Source organism: Cherax quadricarinatus, chromosome 5, assembly GCF_038502225.1.
Source record: "Cherax quadricarinatus isolate ZL_2023a chromosome 5, ASM3850222v1, whole genome shotgun sequence".
Lineage (NCBI taxonomy): Eukaryota > Metazoa > Arthropoda > Malacostraca > Decapoda > Parastacidae > Cherax > Cherax quadricarinatus.
The window spans coordinates 15,577,636-15,596,507 of NC_091296.1; the positions used below are offsets into that span (position 1 = coordinate 15,577,636).

The window sequence follows — 18,872 nt, forward strand, 5'->3', positions numbered from 1 at the left end:
TAGTTATTTAATATATTTATAGATGGGGATGTGAAAGAAGTAAATGCTAGGGTGTTGGGGAGAAGGGTGGGATTAAATTATGGCGAATCAAGTACAAAGTGGGAGTTGTGACAGTTACTTTTTGCTGATGATACTGTGCTTATGGGAGAGTCTGAAGAAAAGTTGCAAAGGTTAGTGGACGAGTTTGGGAGGGTGTTTAAGGGTAGAAAGTTGAAAGTGAACATAGATAAGAGTACGGTGATGAGGGTATCAAATGAGTTAAAGAAAATTGGATATCATATTGGAGAGAGGGAGTATGGAAGAAGTGAATGTTTTCAGATATTTGGGAGTTGACATGTCAGCAGATGGATTTATGAAGGATGAGGTTAACCATACATTTGTTGAAGGAAGAAAGGTGAGCGGTGCATTGAGGTATATATGGAGGCAAAAAATGTTATCTATGTAGGCAAAGAAGGGAATGTATGAAAGTATAGTGGTACCAACACTCTTATATGGGTGTGAAGCTTGGGTTGTAAATGCTGGAGCAAGGAGGCAGTTGGAGGCAGTGAAGATGTCCTGTCTAAGGGCAATGTGTGGTGTAAATATAATGCAGAGAATTCAGAGTGTGAAATTTAGAAGAAGGTGTGGAGTTAATAAAAGTATTAGTCAGAGGGCTGAAGAGAGGTTGTTTAGGTGATTTGGTCATTTAGAGAGAATGGATCAAGGTAGAATAACATGGAGAGCATATAAATCTGTAGGGGAAGGAAGGCAGGGTAGGGGCCGTCCTCCAAAAGGTTGGAGGGAGGGGGTAAAGGAGGTTTTGTGGGCGAGGGGCTTGGACTTCCAGCAAGCATGCGTGATCATTTTAGATAGGAGTGAATGGAGACGAATGATTTTTGTGACCTGACAAGCTATTGGAGTGTGAGCAGCATAATATTTAGTGAAGGGATTCAGGTAAACCAGTTATTTTTATATAACCGGACTTGAGTACTGGAAATGGGAAATACAATGCCTGCACTTTAAAGGAGGGGTTTGGGATGTTGGCAGTTTGGTGGGATATGTTATATATCTTTATATATGCTTCTAGGTAGTAGGTTGGTAGACAGCAACCACCCAGGGAAGTACTACCGTCCTGCCAGATGACTGTGAAACAGAAACCTGTAACTGTTTTTGCATGATGGTAGGATTGCTGGTGTCTTTTTCTGTTTCATAAACACGCTAGATAACAGGAATATCTTGCTACTCCTACTTACACTTTGGTCACTTCACAGACACGCACATGCATATATATATACATACATCTAGGTTTTTCTCCTTTTTCTAAATAGCTCTTGTTCTTCTTTATTTCTTCTATTGTCCATGGGAAAGTGGAAAAGAATCTTTCCTCCGTAAGCCATGCGTTTCGTATGAGGCGACTAAAATGCCGGGAGCAATGGGCTAGTAACCCCTTCTCCTGTAGACATTTACTAAAGAGAAGAAGAAAAACTTTATAAAACTGGGATGCTTGAATGTGCGTGGATGTAGTGCGGATGACAAGAAACAGACGATTGCTGTTGTTATGAATGAAAAGAAGTTGGATGTCCTGGCCCTAAGCGAAACAAAGCTAAAGGGGGTAAGGGAGTTTCGGTGGGGGGAAATAAATGAGATTAAACCTGGAGTATCTGAGAGAGTTAGAGCAAAGGAAGGGGTAGCAGTAATGTTGAAGGATCAGTTATGGAAGGAGAAAAGAGAATATGAATGTGTAAATTCAAGAATTATGTGGATTAAAGTAAAGGTTGGATGCAAAAAGTGGGTCATAATAAGCATGTATGCACCTGGAGAAGAGAGGAATGTAGAGGAGAGAGAGAGATTTTGGGAGATGTTAAGTGAATGTATAGGAGCCTTTGAACCAAGTGAGAGATTAATTGTGGTAGGGGACCTGAATGCTAAAGTAGGAGAAACTTTTAGAGAGGGTGTGGTAGGTAAGTTTGGGGTGCCAGGTGTAAATGAAAATGGGAGCCCTTTGATTGAACTTTGTATAGAAAGGGGTTTAGTTATAGGTAATACATATTTTAAGAAAAAGAGGATAAATAAGTATACAAGATATGATGTAGGGCGAAATGACAGTAGTTTGTTGGATTATGTATTGGTAGATAAAAGACTGTTGAGTAGACTTCAGGATGTACATGTTTATAGAGGGGCCACAGATATATCAGATCACTTTCTAGTTGTAGCTACACTGAGAGTAAAAGGTAGATGGGATACAAGGAGAATAGAAGCATCAGGAAAGAGAGAGGTGAAGGTTTATAAACTAAAAGAGGAGGCAGTTAGGGTAAGATATAAACAGCTATTGGAGGATAGATGGGCTAATGAGGGCATAGGCAATGGGGTCGAAGAGGTATGGGGTAGGTTTAAAAATGTAGTGTTGGAGTGTTCAGCAGAAGTTTGTGGTTACAGGAAGGTGGGTGCGGGAGGGAAGAGGAGCGATTGGTGGAATGATGATGTAAAGAGAGTAGTAAGGGAGAAAAAGTTAGCATATGAGAAGTTTTTACAAAGTAGAAGTGATGCAAGGAGGGAAGAGTATATGGAGAAAAAGAGAGAGGTTAAGAGAGTGGTGAAGCCATGTAAAAAGAGAGCAAATGAGAGAGTGGGTGAGATGTTATCAACAAATTTTGTTGAAAATAAGAAAAAGTTTTGGAGTGAGATTAACAAGTTAAGGAAGCCTAGAGAACAAATGGATTTGTCAGTTAAAAATAGGAGAGGAGAGTTATTAAATGGAGAGTTAGAGGTATTGGGAAGATGGAGGGAATATTTTGAGGAATTGTTAAATGTTGATGAAGATAGGGAAGCTGTGATTTCATGTATAGGGCAAGGAGGAATAACATCTTGTAGGAGTGAGGAAGAGCCAGTTGTGAGTGTGGGGAAAGTTCGTAAGGCAGTAGGTAAAATGAAAGGGGGTAAGGCAGCCAGGATTGATGGGATGAAGATAGAAATGTTAAAAGCAGGTGGGGATATAGTTTTGGAGTGGTTGGTGCAATTATTTAATAAATAACAAAAAAAGGCACAATACCGTGACTGGAACGATACACAAATAACCCGCACATAAAAGAGAGAAGCTTACGACGACGTTTCGGTCCGACTTGGATCATTGACAAAGTCTTTTATGTGCCAATTATTTAATAAAAGTATGGAAGAAGGTATGGTACCTAGGGATTGGCAGAGAGCATGCATAGTTCCTTTGTATAAAGGCAAAGGGGACAAAAGAGAGTGCAAAAATTATAGGGGGATAAGTTTGTTGAGTATACCTGGTAAAGTGTATGGTAGAGTTATTATTGAAAGAATTAAGAGTAAGACGGAGAATAGGATAGCAGATGAACAAGGAGGCTTTAGGAAAGGTAGGGGGTGTGTGGACCAGGTGTTTAAACACATAAGTGAGCAGTATTTAGATAAGGCTAAAGAGTAAAGAGGTCTTTGTGGCATTTATGGATTTGGAAAAGGCGTATGACAGGGTGGATAGGGGGGCAATGTGGCAGATGTTGCAGGTGTATGGTGTAGGAGGTAGGTTACTGAAAACAGTGAAGAGTTTTTACGAGGATAGTGAGGCTCAAGTTAGAGTATGTAGGAAAGAGGGAAATTATTTCCCAGTAAAAGTAGGCCTTAGACAAGGATATGTGATGTCACCGTGGTTGTTTAATATATTTATAGATGGGGTTGTAAGAGAAGTAAATGCGAGGGTCTTGGCAAGAGGCGTGGAGTTAAAAGATAAAGAATCGCACATAAAGTGGGAGTTGTCACAGTTGCTCTTTGCTGATGACACTGTGCTCTTGGGAGATTCTGAAGAGAAGTTGCAGAGATTGGTGGATGAATTTGGACTTGAGTCCTGGAAATGGGAAGTACAATGCCTGCACTTTAAAGGAGGGGTTTGGGATATTGGCAGTTTGGAGGGATATGTTGTGTATCTTTATATGTGTATGCTTCTAAACTGTTGTATTCTGAGCCCCTCTGCAAAAACAGTGATAATGTGCGAGTGTGGTGAAAGTGTTGAATGATGATGAAAGTATTTTCTTTTTGGGGATTTTCTTTCTTTTTTGGGTCTCCCTGCCTCGGTGGGAGATGGCTGACTTGTTGGAAAAAAAAAAATGCAAAAGAAGAAAATTAAAAGTGAATACAGGAAAGAGTAAGGTTATGAGGGTAACAAAAAGATTAGGTGATGAAAGATTGGATATCAGATTGGAGGGAGAGAGTATGGAGGAGGTGAATGTATTCAGATATTTGGGAGTGGACGTGTCAGCGGATGGGTCTATGAAAGATGAGGTGAATCATAGAATTGATGAGGGGAAAAGGGTGAGTGGTGCACTTAGGAGTCTGTGGAGACAAAGAACTTTGTCCTTGGAGGCAAAGAGGGGAATGTATGAGAGTATAGTTTTACCAACGCTCTTATATGGGTGTGAAGCATGGGTGATGAATGTTGCAGCGAGGAGAAGGCTGGAGGCAGTGGAGATGTCATGTCTGAGGGCAATGTGTGGTGTGAATATAATGCAGAGAATTCGTAGTTTGGAAGTTAGGAGGAGGTGCAGGACATGTAGAGAGAATGGAGCGAAACAGAATGACTTCAAGAGCGTATCAGTCTGTAGTGGAAGGAAGGCGGGGTAGGGGTCGGTCTAGGAAAGGTTGGAGGGAGGGGGTAAAGGAGGTTTTGTGTGCGAGGGGCTTGGACTTCCAGCAGGCATGCGTGAGTGTGTTTGATAGGAGTGAATGGAGACAAATGGTTTTTAATACTTGACGTGCTGTTGGAGTGTGAGCAAAGTAACATTTATGAAGGGGTTCAGGGAAACCGGCAGGCCGGACTTGAGTCCTGGAGATGGGAAGTACAGTGCCTGCACTCTGAAGGAGGGGTGTTAATGTTGCAATTTAAAAACTGTACTGTAATGCACCCTTCTGGCAAGACAGTGATGGAGTGAATGATGGTGAAAGTTTTTCTTTTTCGGGCCACCCTGCCTTGGTGGGAATCGGCCAGTGTGATAATAAAAAAAAAAAAAAAAATATGCTTCTAAACTGTTGTATCTGGGTGCCTCTGTAAAAACAGTGATTATGTATGAGTGAGGTGAAACTGTTGGATGATGATGAAATTATTTTCTTTTTGGGGATTTTCTACCTTTTTGGGTCTCCTGCCTCAGTGGGAGATGGCCTACTTGTTAAAAAAAAAAAATTGTTTGATTGTGAATGTGGCAGTGAAAAGAAGTCTGGAAACAGTGTAGCTGTCATATTTGAGATAAGTGTGTGGTATGAATAAGCAGTGAATGTAGAGTGTAGGAATTACCATACAGTAAGGTGTTATGAGAGATATATTTCAGAGAAAGGATTTTTAAGATAATTTGGTCATTTAGAAAGGATGAAGTTGAATAGGTTGACCAAAATTGTGCATAAATCCAGGGTGAGTGGAAGGAGGTTAGGGAACATTGCAGTAAACGTTAGAGAGACGGTTTATGAGATTTTACGTGGATGGGGTTTGACTATCCAATAGGCATGTATGTGCGTGTTAGATGGTAGAGAGTGAAGACAAGTGGGTATTTGGATTTAACATTCTGGCAAATTGTGAGCAAGGTATCATTTATGAAGGGGTTAAGGGGGAAACCAGAAAGGTGGACTTGAGTTCTGGAGGTGGTAAGTACAGTGCCTGCACTAAAGGATGAGTGAGAATGTTAGGATTTGATGGATCATTAGAATATTGATGTCTTCTCATTCCATTTAACTAAACTGAAAAGAAACAAATTACAAAAGTTTTCATGGTGTACAGTATCATTGTAACTTAAGAACCACAGTGAAGAAAATAATTAGTAGGAATGCATTGCCAACCTGGTCTTCAGGACAGCTATTTCTTACAAATTGTTAGTGCAGCTAGTTTTATATAAATTGTTACTACAGCCAGTTTTATATGAATTGTTATTACAGCCAGTTTCATACAAATTGTTAGTACAGCCACTTTAATATGAATTGTTAGTACAGCCAGTTTCATACAGATTGATAGTACAGCCAGTTTCATACAAATTGTTAGTACAGCCAGTTTCATACAGATTGATAGTACAGCCAGTTTCATACAAATTGTTAGTACAGCCAGTTTCATACAGATTGATAGTACAGCCAGTTTCATACAAATTGTTAGTACAGCCAGTTTCATACAGATTGATAGTACAGCCAGTTTCATACAAATTGTTAGTACAGCCAGTTTCATACAGATTGATAGTACAGCCAGTTTCATACAAATTGTTAGTACAGCCAGTTTTATACAAATTATTAGTACAGCCAGTTTCATACAAATTGTTAGTAGAGCCAGTTTCATACAGATTGTTAGTACAGCCAGTTTTATACAAATTGTTAGTACAGCCAGTTTCATACAGATTGTTAGTACAGCCAGTTTCATACAAATTGTTAGTACAGCCAGTTTCATACAAATTGTTAGTACAGCCAGTTTCGTATGACTTGCATTTCATATATTTCTGCATGGCATTTGTTTCACTATTTGTTCTTCTCAGTTATTTTAGGTTTGCTTAGGTTAACATGCTCTACCCTGTATTTCGATATAATTATGTGACATTAAAAGAAAAAAAGAAAAAGAATGGGTGACTTACATCTGGCAGCACTAGGTTTATGAGATTTTTGGGTATGTATTTTCTCACACTAAAAAATTTGGAGACCTTACAGTCCACATCAAGACTATCCTCAAAAAAATATTTCCCTCCCAACCTTTTTTTATTATTATTATTATTATTATTATTATTATTATTATTATTATTATTATTATTTATTACCATGTGAACTTTGATATTTTAGCTCAGTTTGAATATTCCCTAGTAATTATCTTCATAAAAAAATAACAGTTATGGATGTAACATTGTAATGCAGCCAGGGTACTTAGCAAGGTAAACATAATTTTTCAACTATTTTACAGGTAGTAACAAAGTTTATTAAGAAGAGTAAAGTATATCAAGACAGTTGGGTTAATGATCCCCTTTTACATCGAAGAGTGCCTCTTGAAGTTGCACTTCTTATGACCTTAGACCATCCCAACATTGTAAGTAGCTTTAATGTTTTGTTATGTAAGATTTATGCTTTATATTAGACCCATGGAGGAAACTACCCACATCATGAGCAGTGTATTAGATACTTGTGATCGTGATTTATGGTTCGAGCTGTTAATTTTGAATGTGAAGGTAGCAAAATGTTGAAAAACTTTTAAATGATGAAGGCATTAAGAAATGTGGAAAAATTAAGGATTTAACATGGATGCCATAGAAAAATGAATGAAAGTTAGTGGTATTAAACCTCAATAGCACTTGAGCTCTTCTTGAGACATTATTTGCATTCTGCAACCAGATGGAGTCTGTTAGGTACTGCTCCCTGTGTAGCACACAAAGCACTTCACTCATTTTAAAGCCTTGATCTACAACTATCTACTCTCAGCAAGTCATTCTTTGGAATATAGTAAAAATTGTTTTGCTTCAGATTTTATCCAATAAAGAAGTTCAGATAGATAATTAACCCTTTCAGGGTCCAGAGGCCAAATTTCAAAGTGCACACCAGGGTCCAAGAATTTTCAAAAACAAATTTTGTTATTTTTTCTTATGAAATGGTAGAGAATATTTTTCTGAAGGTAATAAAACAAAAAGTACGAAATTTGATGGAAAATTGACGAAATTATGCTCTCGCGAATTTTGATGTCAGCGATATTTACGAATCGGCGATTTTGCCGACTTTGACTTCTATTTTAGGCCAATTACATACATTATTCCAGTCGACCAAATTCTTAGCTATTTCACTAGTATTACTTCTATTCTATCGATGGAGCACAAGAAATCGCCAAGTCACCTGTTTCAACTACAAAATAAAGTGATCGGAAATTGGTAATTTGGCCAATTTAACACAAAGTTCAAAATATTGCAATTTCAAAATAGGGTCCAGAATAAACAATGTAGGTATTCCTGGCACAAAACTAACATTTCCTCTGTTCATTAGTTACGTTTTGAGGCTTTACAAATGAATTCCATTTTTATTTTTTATTCACATAATGAATTTTTATTCAAGCCAAAAATAGAAGATTTACTGTTATGCAATATTGTAATAATTGTATAAATATCATCACCACATTTGTGAATGTATATTAGACCCACCAGCTGGCGTGTATTAGACGTGTGAGGTCATTTGTTTACTCTTGAACATCGGCAAAAATTTAACATTTCTGTTACTTTGAGCTCAGTTTCAAGCCATTTCCAGTGCTAAAATCAATCAAAATCATATCCATTTCTGTAATATGTCTTCCAGACTATCAAATTAGACCAAGAAATCGCAAATACAACTATAAAAAACATACGAGAAAACACTGCAAAATCGCTGTTTTAATCGAAAATCATGGTCTCGTTTTTTTCTCTCAGAAGAATTACGTTTTCTCTAGTCACACACCAGTTACTTAACTAGAAAAATATTCCTTTCATATGTCTTCACTCTATCTATAGCTATTCATGACCCTTGTTGGTTTAGCGCTTCTTTGAGTGTAATTATAATAATAATAGGTAGTAGGTTGGTAGACAGCAACCACAGAGGGAGGTACTGCATTCCTGCCAGATGACTGTGAAACAGAAACCTTAACTGTTTTATGTGATGATAGGATTGCTGGTGTCTTTTTTCTGTCACATTAACACACTGGATAACAGGTATATCTTGCCACTTCTGCTTACACTTAGGTCACACTACACAGACATGCACATACATATATATACATACACACATCTTGACAGCAACCGCCCAGGGAGGTACTACCGTCCTGCCAAGTGAGTGTAAAACGAAAGCCTGTAATTGTTTTACATGATGGTAGGATTGCTGGTGTTTTTTTTTTTTGTTTTTTTTTTTTTGTCTCATAAACATGCAAGATTTCAGGTACGTCTTGCTACTTCTACCTGCACTTAGGTCACACTACACATACATGTACATGTTTATGTATGACACAGTTACTTTTTGCTGATGATACTGTGCTTATGGGAGATTCTAAAGAAAAATTGCAAAGGTTAGTGGATGAGTTTGAGAATGTGTGTAAAGGTAGAAAGTTGAAAGTGAACATAGAAAAGAGTAAGGTGATGAGGGTATCAAATGATTTAGATAAAGAAAAATTGGATATCAAATTGGGGAGGAGGAGTATGGAAGAAGTGAATGTTTTCAGATACTTGGGAGTTGATGTGTCGGCGGATGGGCTTATGAAGGATGAGGTTAATCATAGAATTGATGAGGGAAAAAAAGGTGAGTGGTGCGTTGAGGTATATGTGGAGTCAAAAAACGTTATCTATGGAGGCAAGGAAGGGAATGTATGAAAGTATAGTAGTACCAACACTCTTATATGGATGTGAAGCTTGGGTGGTAAATGCAGCAGCGAGGAGACGGTTGGAGGCAGTGGAGATGTCCTGTCTAAGGGCAATGTGTGGTGTAAATATTATGCAGAAAATTCGGAGTGTGGAAATTAGGAGAAGGTGTGGAGTTAATAAAAGCATTAGTCAGAGGGCAGAAGAGGGGTTGTTGAGGTGGTTTGGTCATTTAGAGAGAATGGATCAAAGTAGAATGACATGGAAAGCATATAAATCTGTAGGGGAAGGAAGGAGGGGTAGGGGTCGTCCTCGAAAGGGTTGGAAAGAGGGGGTAAAGGAGGTTTTGTGGGCGAGGGGCTTGGACTTCCAGCAAGCGTGCATGAGCGTGTTAGATAGGAGTGAATGGAGATGAATGATACTTGGGACCTGAGCAGGGTAATATTTAGTGAAGGGATTCAGGGAAACCGGTTATTTTCATATAGTCGGACTTGAGTCCTGGAAATGGGAAGTACAATGCCTGCACTTTAAAGGAGGGGTTTGGAGGGATATGTTGTGTATCTTTATACGTATATGCTTCTAAACTGTTGTATTCTGAGCACCTCTGCAAAAGCAGTGATAATGTGTGAGTGTGGTGAAAGTGTTGAATGATGATGAAAGTATTTTCTTTCTTTTTTGGGTCACCCTGCCCCGGTGGGAGACGGCCGACTTGTTGAAAAAAAAAAAAAAAGTTATAGTTCTTATTGCTTTCCCTTTTATATCCATGCGTGTTGTAAAAGTCATCTAAAATGCCGGGAACAATGGGATAGTAGCTCCTTTTCCTGTATAGCCTACTAAAAAGAAAAAGAAGAAAACTGTCAAAGTGGAATATTTGAATGTGCATGGATGTTGTGCAAATGATAAGTAAGAGATGATTTGTGAAACAAAGCTGAAAGGAGTTGGACAATGGGCTAGTAACCCCTTTTCCTGTAAAAATTACTAAAAAGAATAAAAAGAAGAAAATTGTCAAAGTGGGAAGTTTGAATGTGCGTGGATGTTGTGCGAATGATAAGAAAGAGATGATTGTGGATGTTATGAATGATAAGAAGCTGGATATCCTGGCTTTAAGTGAAACAAAGCTGAAGGGGGTGGGTGAGTTTCAGTGGAGAGGAATAAATGGGATTAGGTCAGGGGTTTCAAATACAGTTAGAGCTAAAGAAGGAGTAGCAATAATGTTGAAGGATAAGTTATGGCAGGAAAAGAGGGAATATAAATGTATTAATTCAAAGATTATATGGAGTAAAATAAGGGATGGATGTGAAAAGTGGGTTATAGTAAGTGTTTATGTACCTGGAGAAGAGAGAAGTGTAGAGGAGAGAGAGAGAGATTTTGTGAAATGTTGAGTGAGTGCATGGGGAGTTTTGAACCAAGCGTGAGAGTACTTGTGGTTTGGAATTTCAATGCTAAAGAGAGTAAAAATGTTGTGGAGGGAGTAGTAGGTAAATTTGGGGTGCCAGGGGTAAATGAAAATGAGGAGCCTTTAATTGAGCTATGTGTAGAAAGAGGTTTCGTAATAAGTAATACATATTTTATGAAAAAGAGGATAAATAAATATACAAGGTATGATGTAGCACATAATGAAAGTAGTTTGTTAGATTGTGTATTGGTGGATAAAAGGTTGATGGGTAGGCGTCAAGATGTACATGTTTATAGAGGGGCAACTGATATCTTGGATCATTATTTAGTTGTAGCTACAGTTAGAGTAAGAGGTAGATGGGACAAATGAAAATGGCAACAACAAATAAGAGGTGAAAGTGTATAAACTAAGGGAGGAGGAAGTTAGGGTAAGATATAAGCAACTATTGGCAGAAAGGTGGGCTAGTGCAAGTATGAGTAGTGGGGGGTTGAAGAGGGTTGGAATAGTTTTAAAAATGAAGTATTAGAATGTGGGGCAGAAGTTTGTGGTTATAGAAGGGTGGGTGCAGGAGGAAAGAGGAGTGATTGGTGGAATGATGAAGTAAAGGGTGTGATAAAAGAGAAAAAGGTACCTTATGAGAGGTTTTTACAAAGCAGAAATGTTATAAGAAGAGCAGAGTATATGGAGAGTAAAAGAAAGGTGAAGAGAGTGGTCAGAGAGTACAAAAGGAGAGCAAATGATAGTGGGAGAGGCACTGTCAAGAAATTTTGCAGAAAATAAGAAAAAAATTTGGAGTGAGATAAACAAGTTAAGAAAGCCTAGGGAACAAATGGATTTGTCAGTTAACCCTTTCAGGGTCGAGAAGCCCTCTCTTAACCCTTTCAGGGTTTTGGCCGTACTAGTATGGCTTACGCCCCAGGGTTTTTGACGTACTAGTACGCCTAAATTCTAGCGCCCTCAAATCTAGTGAGAGAAAGCTGGTAGGCCTACTTATGAAAGAATGGGTCTATGTGGTCAGTGTGCGCAGTACAAAAAAAATCCTGCAGCACACAATGTGTAATGAGAAAAAAAAAACTTTAACCGTTTTTTTGGATTAAAACAGCGACTTTGCATTGTATTTTCATATGGTATTTATTGCTGTATTCTAGTTTTCCTGGTCTCATTTTATAGAATGGAAGACATATTACAGAAATTGAGATGATTTTGACTGGTTTTACAATGAAAAGTACGTTGAAATTGAGCTCAAAGTAACAGAAATGTTCGATTTTTACCAAAGTTCAAAAGTAAACAAATCATGCCAAGCGTCCAATACACTTCAACTGGTGAGTCTGATATTCTTTCACAAGTGCACTGATATTATCTATACCATTTCTACACTAATGCAGTAGTCTGCATAACAGTAAATCTTCTATTTTTTGTAAGAATAAAAATTCAAAGTGGAAAGCCAAAGAAATATAAGATGGGCCTGGGGATGTGACTAATGAACAGAGAACTTGTTATTTTAGTGCCAGGAATGTCTTGTTTATTCTGGACCCTATTTGGAAATTGGCATCTTTGGAAATTTGTGTGAAATTGGCAAAATTGCTAAATTCTGACCATTGTATTGGATAGTTGGAATTGGTAAATGGGTGGTTTCTTGTACTCATTTGATAGAAAAAATGGAGTTGTAGCGAAATAGTTATGATTTTTGTCAATTAGTACACTGGAATTGGCCGGTTCAAAGTGGGCAAAATTGCTGATGTGTAAACATCGTCAAGACTGCAAACTTTGTGAGAGCATAATTCCGTAAGTTTTCCATCAAATTTCGTACTTTTGGTGTCATTATGATCGGGAGAAGATTCTCTATCTTTTCATATATTTTTTTTTTTTTTTAATTTGGGGGCCCCTGAGAACAAGTCTCTGAGAGGGTCTGTGGACCCTGAAAGAGTTAAACTTGTTCTCAGGGTCGGAAAAAAAAAATTTCTTATGAAAAGACAGAGAATCTTTTCCCGATCATAATGACACCAAAAGTATGAAATTTGATGAAAGACTTACGAAATTTGTGAAGTTAGCGGTCTCGACGATGTTTACGCATCGGCGATTTCGCCCACTTTGAGCCCTATTTGCCGCCAATTCCAGTGTACTAGTCGACAAAAATCATAACTATGTGGATGTAGCGAGGTTGATAAGAATGAGATGATTGCTAATGTTATGAATGAAAAGAAGTTGGATGTCCTGGCCCTAAGCGAAACAAAGCTAAAGGGAGTAGGCGAGTTTCGGTAGGGAGAAATAAATGGGATTAAGTCAGGACTATCTGAGAGAGTTAGAGCTAAGAAAGGGGTAGCAATAATGTTGAATGATCAGTTATGGAAGGAGAAGAGGGAATATAAATGTGTAAATTCAAGGATTAAGTGGATTAAAATAAGGGTCAGATGCAAAAAGTGGGTCATAATGAACCTTTATGAACCTGGAGATGGGAGATGTTTAGAGGAAAGAGAGAGATTTTGGGAGATGTTAAGCAAATGTATAGAAACCTTTGAACCAAGTGAGAAAGAGTTCGTGGTAGGGGACCTAAATGCTAAAGTAGGAAAAACATTTAGAGAGGATGTGGTAGGTAAGTTTGGGATGCCAGGTGTAAATGATAATGGGAGCCCTTTGATTGAACTTCGTATAGAAAGGGGATTAGTTATAGGTAATACATATTTTAAGAAAAAGATGATAAATAAGTATACATATGATGTAGGACATAATGAAAATAGTTTGTTGGACTACGTATTGGTAGATAAAAGACTGTTGAGTAGACTTAAGGATGTACTTGTTTATAGAGGGGCCACAGATATATCAGATCACATTTTAGTTGCAGCTACTGTGAGAGTAAAAGGTAGATGGGATACAAGGAAAATAGATGCAGCATGTAAGAGAGAGGTGAAGGTGTATAAAGTTAGGGTAAGATATATACAACCTAGGTAGTAGGTTGGTAGACAGCAACCACCCAGGGAGGTACTACTGTCCTGCCAAGTGAGTGTAAAACGGAAGCCTGTAATTGTTTTACACGATGGTAGGATTGCTGGTGTCTTTTTTTTCTGTCTCATACACATGCAAGATTTCAGGTACGTCTTGCTACTTCTGCTTACACTTGGGTCACACCATACATACATGTACAAGCATATATATATATATATATATATATACACACACCCCTCAGAGTTTTCTTCTATTTTCTTTCTAGTTCTTGTTCTTGTTTATTTCCTCTTACCTCCATGGGGAAGTGGAACAGAATTCCTCCATAAGCCATGCGTGTTGTAAGAGGCGACTAAAATGCCAGGCACAAGGGACTAGTAACCCCTTCTCCTGTTTATATTACTAAATGTAAAAGGAGAAACTTCCGTTTTTCCTTTTGGGCCACCTCGCCTCGGTGGGATACGGCCGGTGTGTTGAAAGAAAGAAAGAAGATATATACAACTATTGGATGGTAGATGAACTAGTGAGAGTATAGGCAATGGGGTCGAAGATGTATGGGGTAGGTTTAAGAATGTAGTGTTAGAGTGTTCAGCAGAAGTTTGTGGTTACAGGAAAGTGGGTGCAGAATGATGTAAAGAGAGTAGTAATGGAGAAAAAGTTATCATATGAGAGGTTTTTACAAAGTAGAAGTGATGCAAGGAGGGAAGAGTATATGGAGAGAAAAAGAGTGGTGAAGCAATGTAAAAAGAGAGCAAATGAGAGAATGGGTGAGATGTTATCAAATTGTGTTGAAAATAAGAAAAAGTTTTGGAATGAGATTAATAAGTTGAGGAAGCCTAGGGAACAAATGGATTTGACAGTTAAAAATAGGAGAGGAGAGTTATTAAATGAAGAGTTAGAGGTATTGGGAAGATGGAGGGAATATTTTGAAGAATTGTTAAATCTTGATGAAGATAGAGAAAAGCTGTGATTTCATGTATAGCACAAGAAGGGATAACATCTTGTAGGAGTGAGGAAGAGCCAGTTGTGAGTGTTGGAGAAGTTCATGAGGCAGTGGGTAGAATGAAAGGGGGTAAGGCAGCCGGGATTGATAGGATAAAGATAGAAATGTTAAAAGCAGGTGGGGATATAGTTTTGGAGTGGTTGGTGCTATTATTTAATAAATGTATGGAAGAGGGTAAGGTACCTAGGGATTGGCAGAGAGCGTGCATAGTTCCTTTGTATAAAGGCAAAGGGAACAAAAGAGAGTGCAAAAATTATAGGGGAATAAGTCTTTTGAGTATACCTGGTAAAGTGTATTGTAGAGTTACTATTGAAAGAATTAAAAGTAAGATGGAGAATAGGATAGCAGATGAACAAGGAGGCTTTAGGAAAGGTGGGGGGTGTGTAGACCAAGTGTTTACAGTGAAACATATAGGTGAACAGTATTTAGATAAGGCTAAAGCCTTATCTAAATACTGTTCACCTATATGTTTTTGTGGCATTTATGGATTTGGAAAAGGTGTATGACAGGGTGGGTAGGGGGGCAGTGTGGCAGATGTTGCAGGTGTATGGTATAGGAGGTAGGTTACTGAAAGCAGTGAAGAGTTTTTATGAGGATATTGAGGCTCAGGGTAGAGTATGTACGAGAGAGGGAGATTATTTCCCAATAAAAGTAGGCCTTAGACAAGGGGGTGTGATGTCACTGTGGTTGCTCAATATATTTATAGATGGGGTTGTAAGAGAAGTAAATGCAAGGGTCTTGGCAAGAGGTGTGGAGTTAAAAGATAAAGAATCAAACACAAAGTGGGAATTGTCACAGTTGCTCTTTGCTGATGACACTGTGCTTTTGGGAGATTCTGAAGAGAAGTTGCAGAGGTTGGTGGATGAATTTGGTAGGGTATGTAAAAGAAGAAAATTAAAAGTGAATATAGGAAAGAATAAGGTGATGAGGATAACAAAAAGATTAGGTGACGAATGATTGGGTATCAGATTGGAGGGAGAGAGTATGGAGGAGGTGAATGTAGTCAGATATTTAGGAGTGGATGTGTCAGCAGATGGGTCTATGAAGGATGAGGTAAATCATAGAATTGGTGAGGGAAAGAGGGTGAGTGGTGCACTTAGGAGTATGTGGAGACAAAGAACTTTGTCTGTGGAAGCAGAGAGGGGAATGTATGAGAGTAGTTATGCCAACACTCTGATATGGGTGTGAAGCATGGGTGATGAATGTTACAATGAGGAGAAGGCTGGAGGCAGTGGAGATGTCATGTCTGAGGGCAATGTGTGGTGTGAATATAATGCAGAGAATTCGTAGTTTGGAAATTAGGAGTAGGTGTGAGATTACCAAAACTGGTATCCAGAGGGCTTAGGAGGGGTTGTTGAGGTGGTTCGGACGTGCAGAGAGAATGAAACAAAACAAAGATTTCGAGTGTATAAATCTGTAGTGGAGGGAAGGCGGGGTAGAGGTCGGCCTAGGAAAGGTTGGAGGGAGGGGGTAAAGGAGGTTTTGTGTGTGAGCGGTTTGGACTTCCAGCAAGCATGCGTGAGCGTATTTGGTAGGAGTGAATGGAGACAAATGTTTTTAAATACGTGACGTGTTGTTGGAGTGTGAGCAAAGCAACATTTATGAAGAGATTCAGGGAAACCGGCAGGCCGGACCTGAGTCCTGGAGATGGGAAGTACAGTGTCTGCACTCTGGAGGAGGGGTGTTAATGTTGCAGTTTTATAACTAATGTAAAGCACCCCTCTAGCAAGACAGTGATGGAGTGAATGATGACGAAAGTTTTTTTTTTCGGGCCACCCTGCCTTGGTGGGAATTGGCCAATGTGTTAATAAAAAAATAATAATAATTTGTAGTAATAATAATAACTTGTCAGAGCATCATTCCTGCTAAAAATGATGTTACACAAGAATGGAAATGTTGGTCTTTATTTATTCTTCTGTACCACTGTGGAGACAGCTTGTACACAATGTAAGGTGTTTGTATGAACGTGTATCAACCATAACCAGACACATTTGTTTACATAGTAGTGTGCGGCTCTGTCTTCTTACTGGTTCTCTCTCTCTTGTTTATTCGTTTTTATCTCGCTTACTCACCTCTCACCCTACATTGACTACAAATATTTTAAGATAAGTAATGAGTCCTAGGTAGTAGGTTGGTAGACAGCAACTGCCCTGGGAAGTACTACCATCCTACCAAGTGAGTGTAAAACGAAAGCCTGTAATTGTTTTACATGATGGTAGGATTGCTGGTGTCCTTTTTTCTGTTTTATAAACATGCAAGATTTCAGGTATGTCTTGCTACTTCTACTTACACTTAGGTCACACTACACATACATGTACATGCATATATATACATACCCCTCTGGGTTTTCTTCTATTTTCTTTCTAGTTCCTGTTCTTGTCTATTTCCTTTTATCTCCATGGGGAAGTGGAACAGAATTCTTCCTCCGTAAGCCATGCGTGTTGTAAGAGGCAACTAAAATGCCGGGAGCAATGGGCTAGTAACCCCTTTTCCTGTATATATTACTAAATTTTTCCTTTTGGGCCACCCACCTCAGTGGGATACGGCTGGTGCATTGAAAGAAAGAAAGAAGTAATGAGTGTACTGTATATGCGCTTTAAATGTGGGGTGGCCAGGCGGGCTACCATACCTCCCACACAACTTACTACAAATAAATACTTTCACCTCTCACCCTACATTAAGACCATTAAGACTACAAATATTTTAAGGTAAATAATGAGTGTACTGTATATGCATTTTGTCACTCTAGGACACTTTAAACATCGCAGTATAGTATGTGTGGGTGGGGTGACCTGGAGGGCTACCGTACCTACCACACTTGACTTCTTATAGTAAATACTACTCACCTTTTGCCCTATATAAAGACTATAAATATTTTGAGGTAAATAATGAGTGTACTGTGTATATTACTTTTTATTATTTTTAAATGCCTAGTTCTATTGCTAACTTAATATATGTTAGTGTAAACCTGTTATCTGGAATTTATATGCATTCATAAGTACAGGTCTCCCTCAATATTAACGAGGGTTAGGGGATCAAGAGCTTCGTGAATGTTGAAAAACCGTGAATGTTTGGTGCCCCAATATATTGTAGGGAAATATAATGCAATACTGCTTCCTTAACTTGTTGAACCATGAACAATCATAAAATACATGAAAACGTCGTAAATTGTACTAAATTGTACTAAATAACATGTATGCTATTAAATACCACAGACTCCACCACTGCCTCCGCCAATGCCTCCACCACTTCCTCAACCACTGCGAGTCCCTACTACCCTTCCTCTGACCCCCGCAACTGGCAGCCAGCCCTCCCACCACTCAGTGTGGTGAGTGTTTTGTTTGTTCATTATTTGCTATTAAACTACAGTATAAATAATGTAAACCCATTCATGACTGCATATTGGAATGGCTATTCGGACAGGTATTGGACGGTGACATCATGTGTTTACTCTTGAACACAGCAAAGAATCAAACATTTCTGCTACTGCTAATAATAACAATAGTAATAATAATAATAATACTATATAATTGAAGAAGGAAATTGTACAAAAATATGAGGGAGTGGTTGAAACATCGTCAGTGTGGCTTTGTTTATGCTGGAGTGAGCATTAGTCTCCCTGCTCTTCCAAACATTTCACAATAATTCAGCAGTTGAGGCAGTGGTATTTAATAACATATATGTTATAAATAATAATAGTACATATTATTAATAACATGTATTATTATTATTAATAACATGTATGTTATTAAATACCACTGCCTCAATAGCTGCCTCAACAGCTGCCTCAACCACTGCCTCAATCGCTGCCTCAACAGCTGCCTCACCCACTGCCTCAATCGCTACCTCAACAGCTGCCTCACCCACTGCCTCAATCACTGCCTCAACAGCTGCCTCACCCACTGCCTCAACAGCTGTCTCACCCACTGCCTCAATCGCTGCCTCAACAGCTGCCTCAACCACTGCCTCAATCGCTGCCTCAACCACTGCCTCAGCCACTGCCTCAATCGCTGCCTCAACCACTGCCTCAATCGCTGCCTCAACCACTGCCTCAACAGCTGCCTCAATCGCTGCCTCAACCACTCCAGTCGCACTCAATCTACAAGCACCAAACACAATGAATTATTGTGAAATGTTTGGAAGAGCACGGAGACTAATGCTCACTCCAGCATAAACAAAGCCACACTGACGATGTGTCAACCACTCCCTTGTATTTTTGTACAACTTC

The 18,872-nt window shown here is 38.8% G+C and overlaps 1 protein-coding gene across 1 annotated transcript in view; it reads left to right on the forward strand.

Moving 5' to 3' along the window:
• The window catches only part of Pask (PAS kinase), a 352,511-nt gene that overhangs the window by 284,910 nt on the left and 48,729 nt on the right, over positions 1-18,872 (forward strand). The window contains exon 18 of the mRNA XM_070104515.1: positions 6,908-7,030. Coding sequence (XP_069960616.1) covers positions 6,908-7,030 — 123 coding nt within the window. The remainder of the gene's footprint in view (positions 1-6,907; positions 7,031-18,872) is intronic.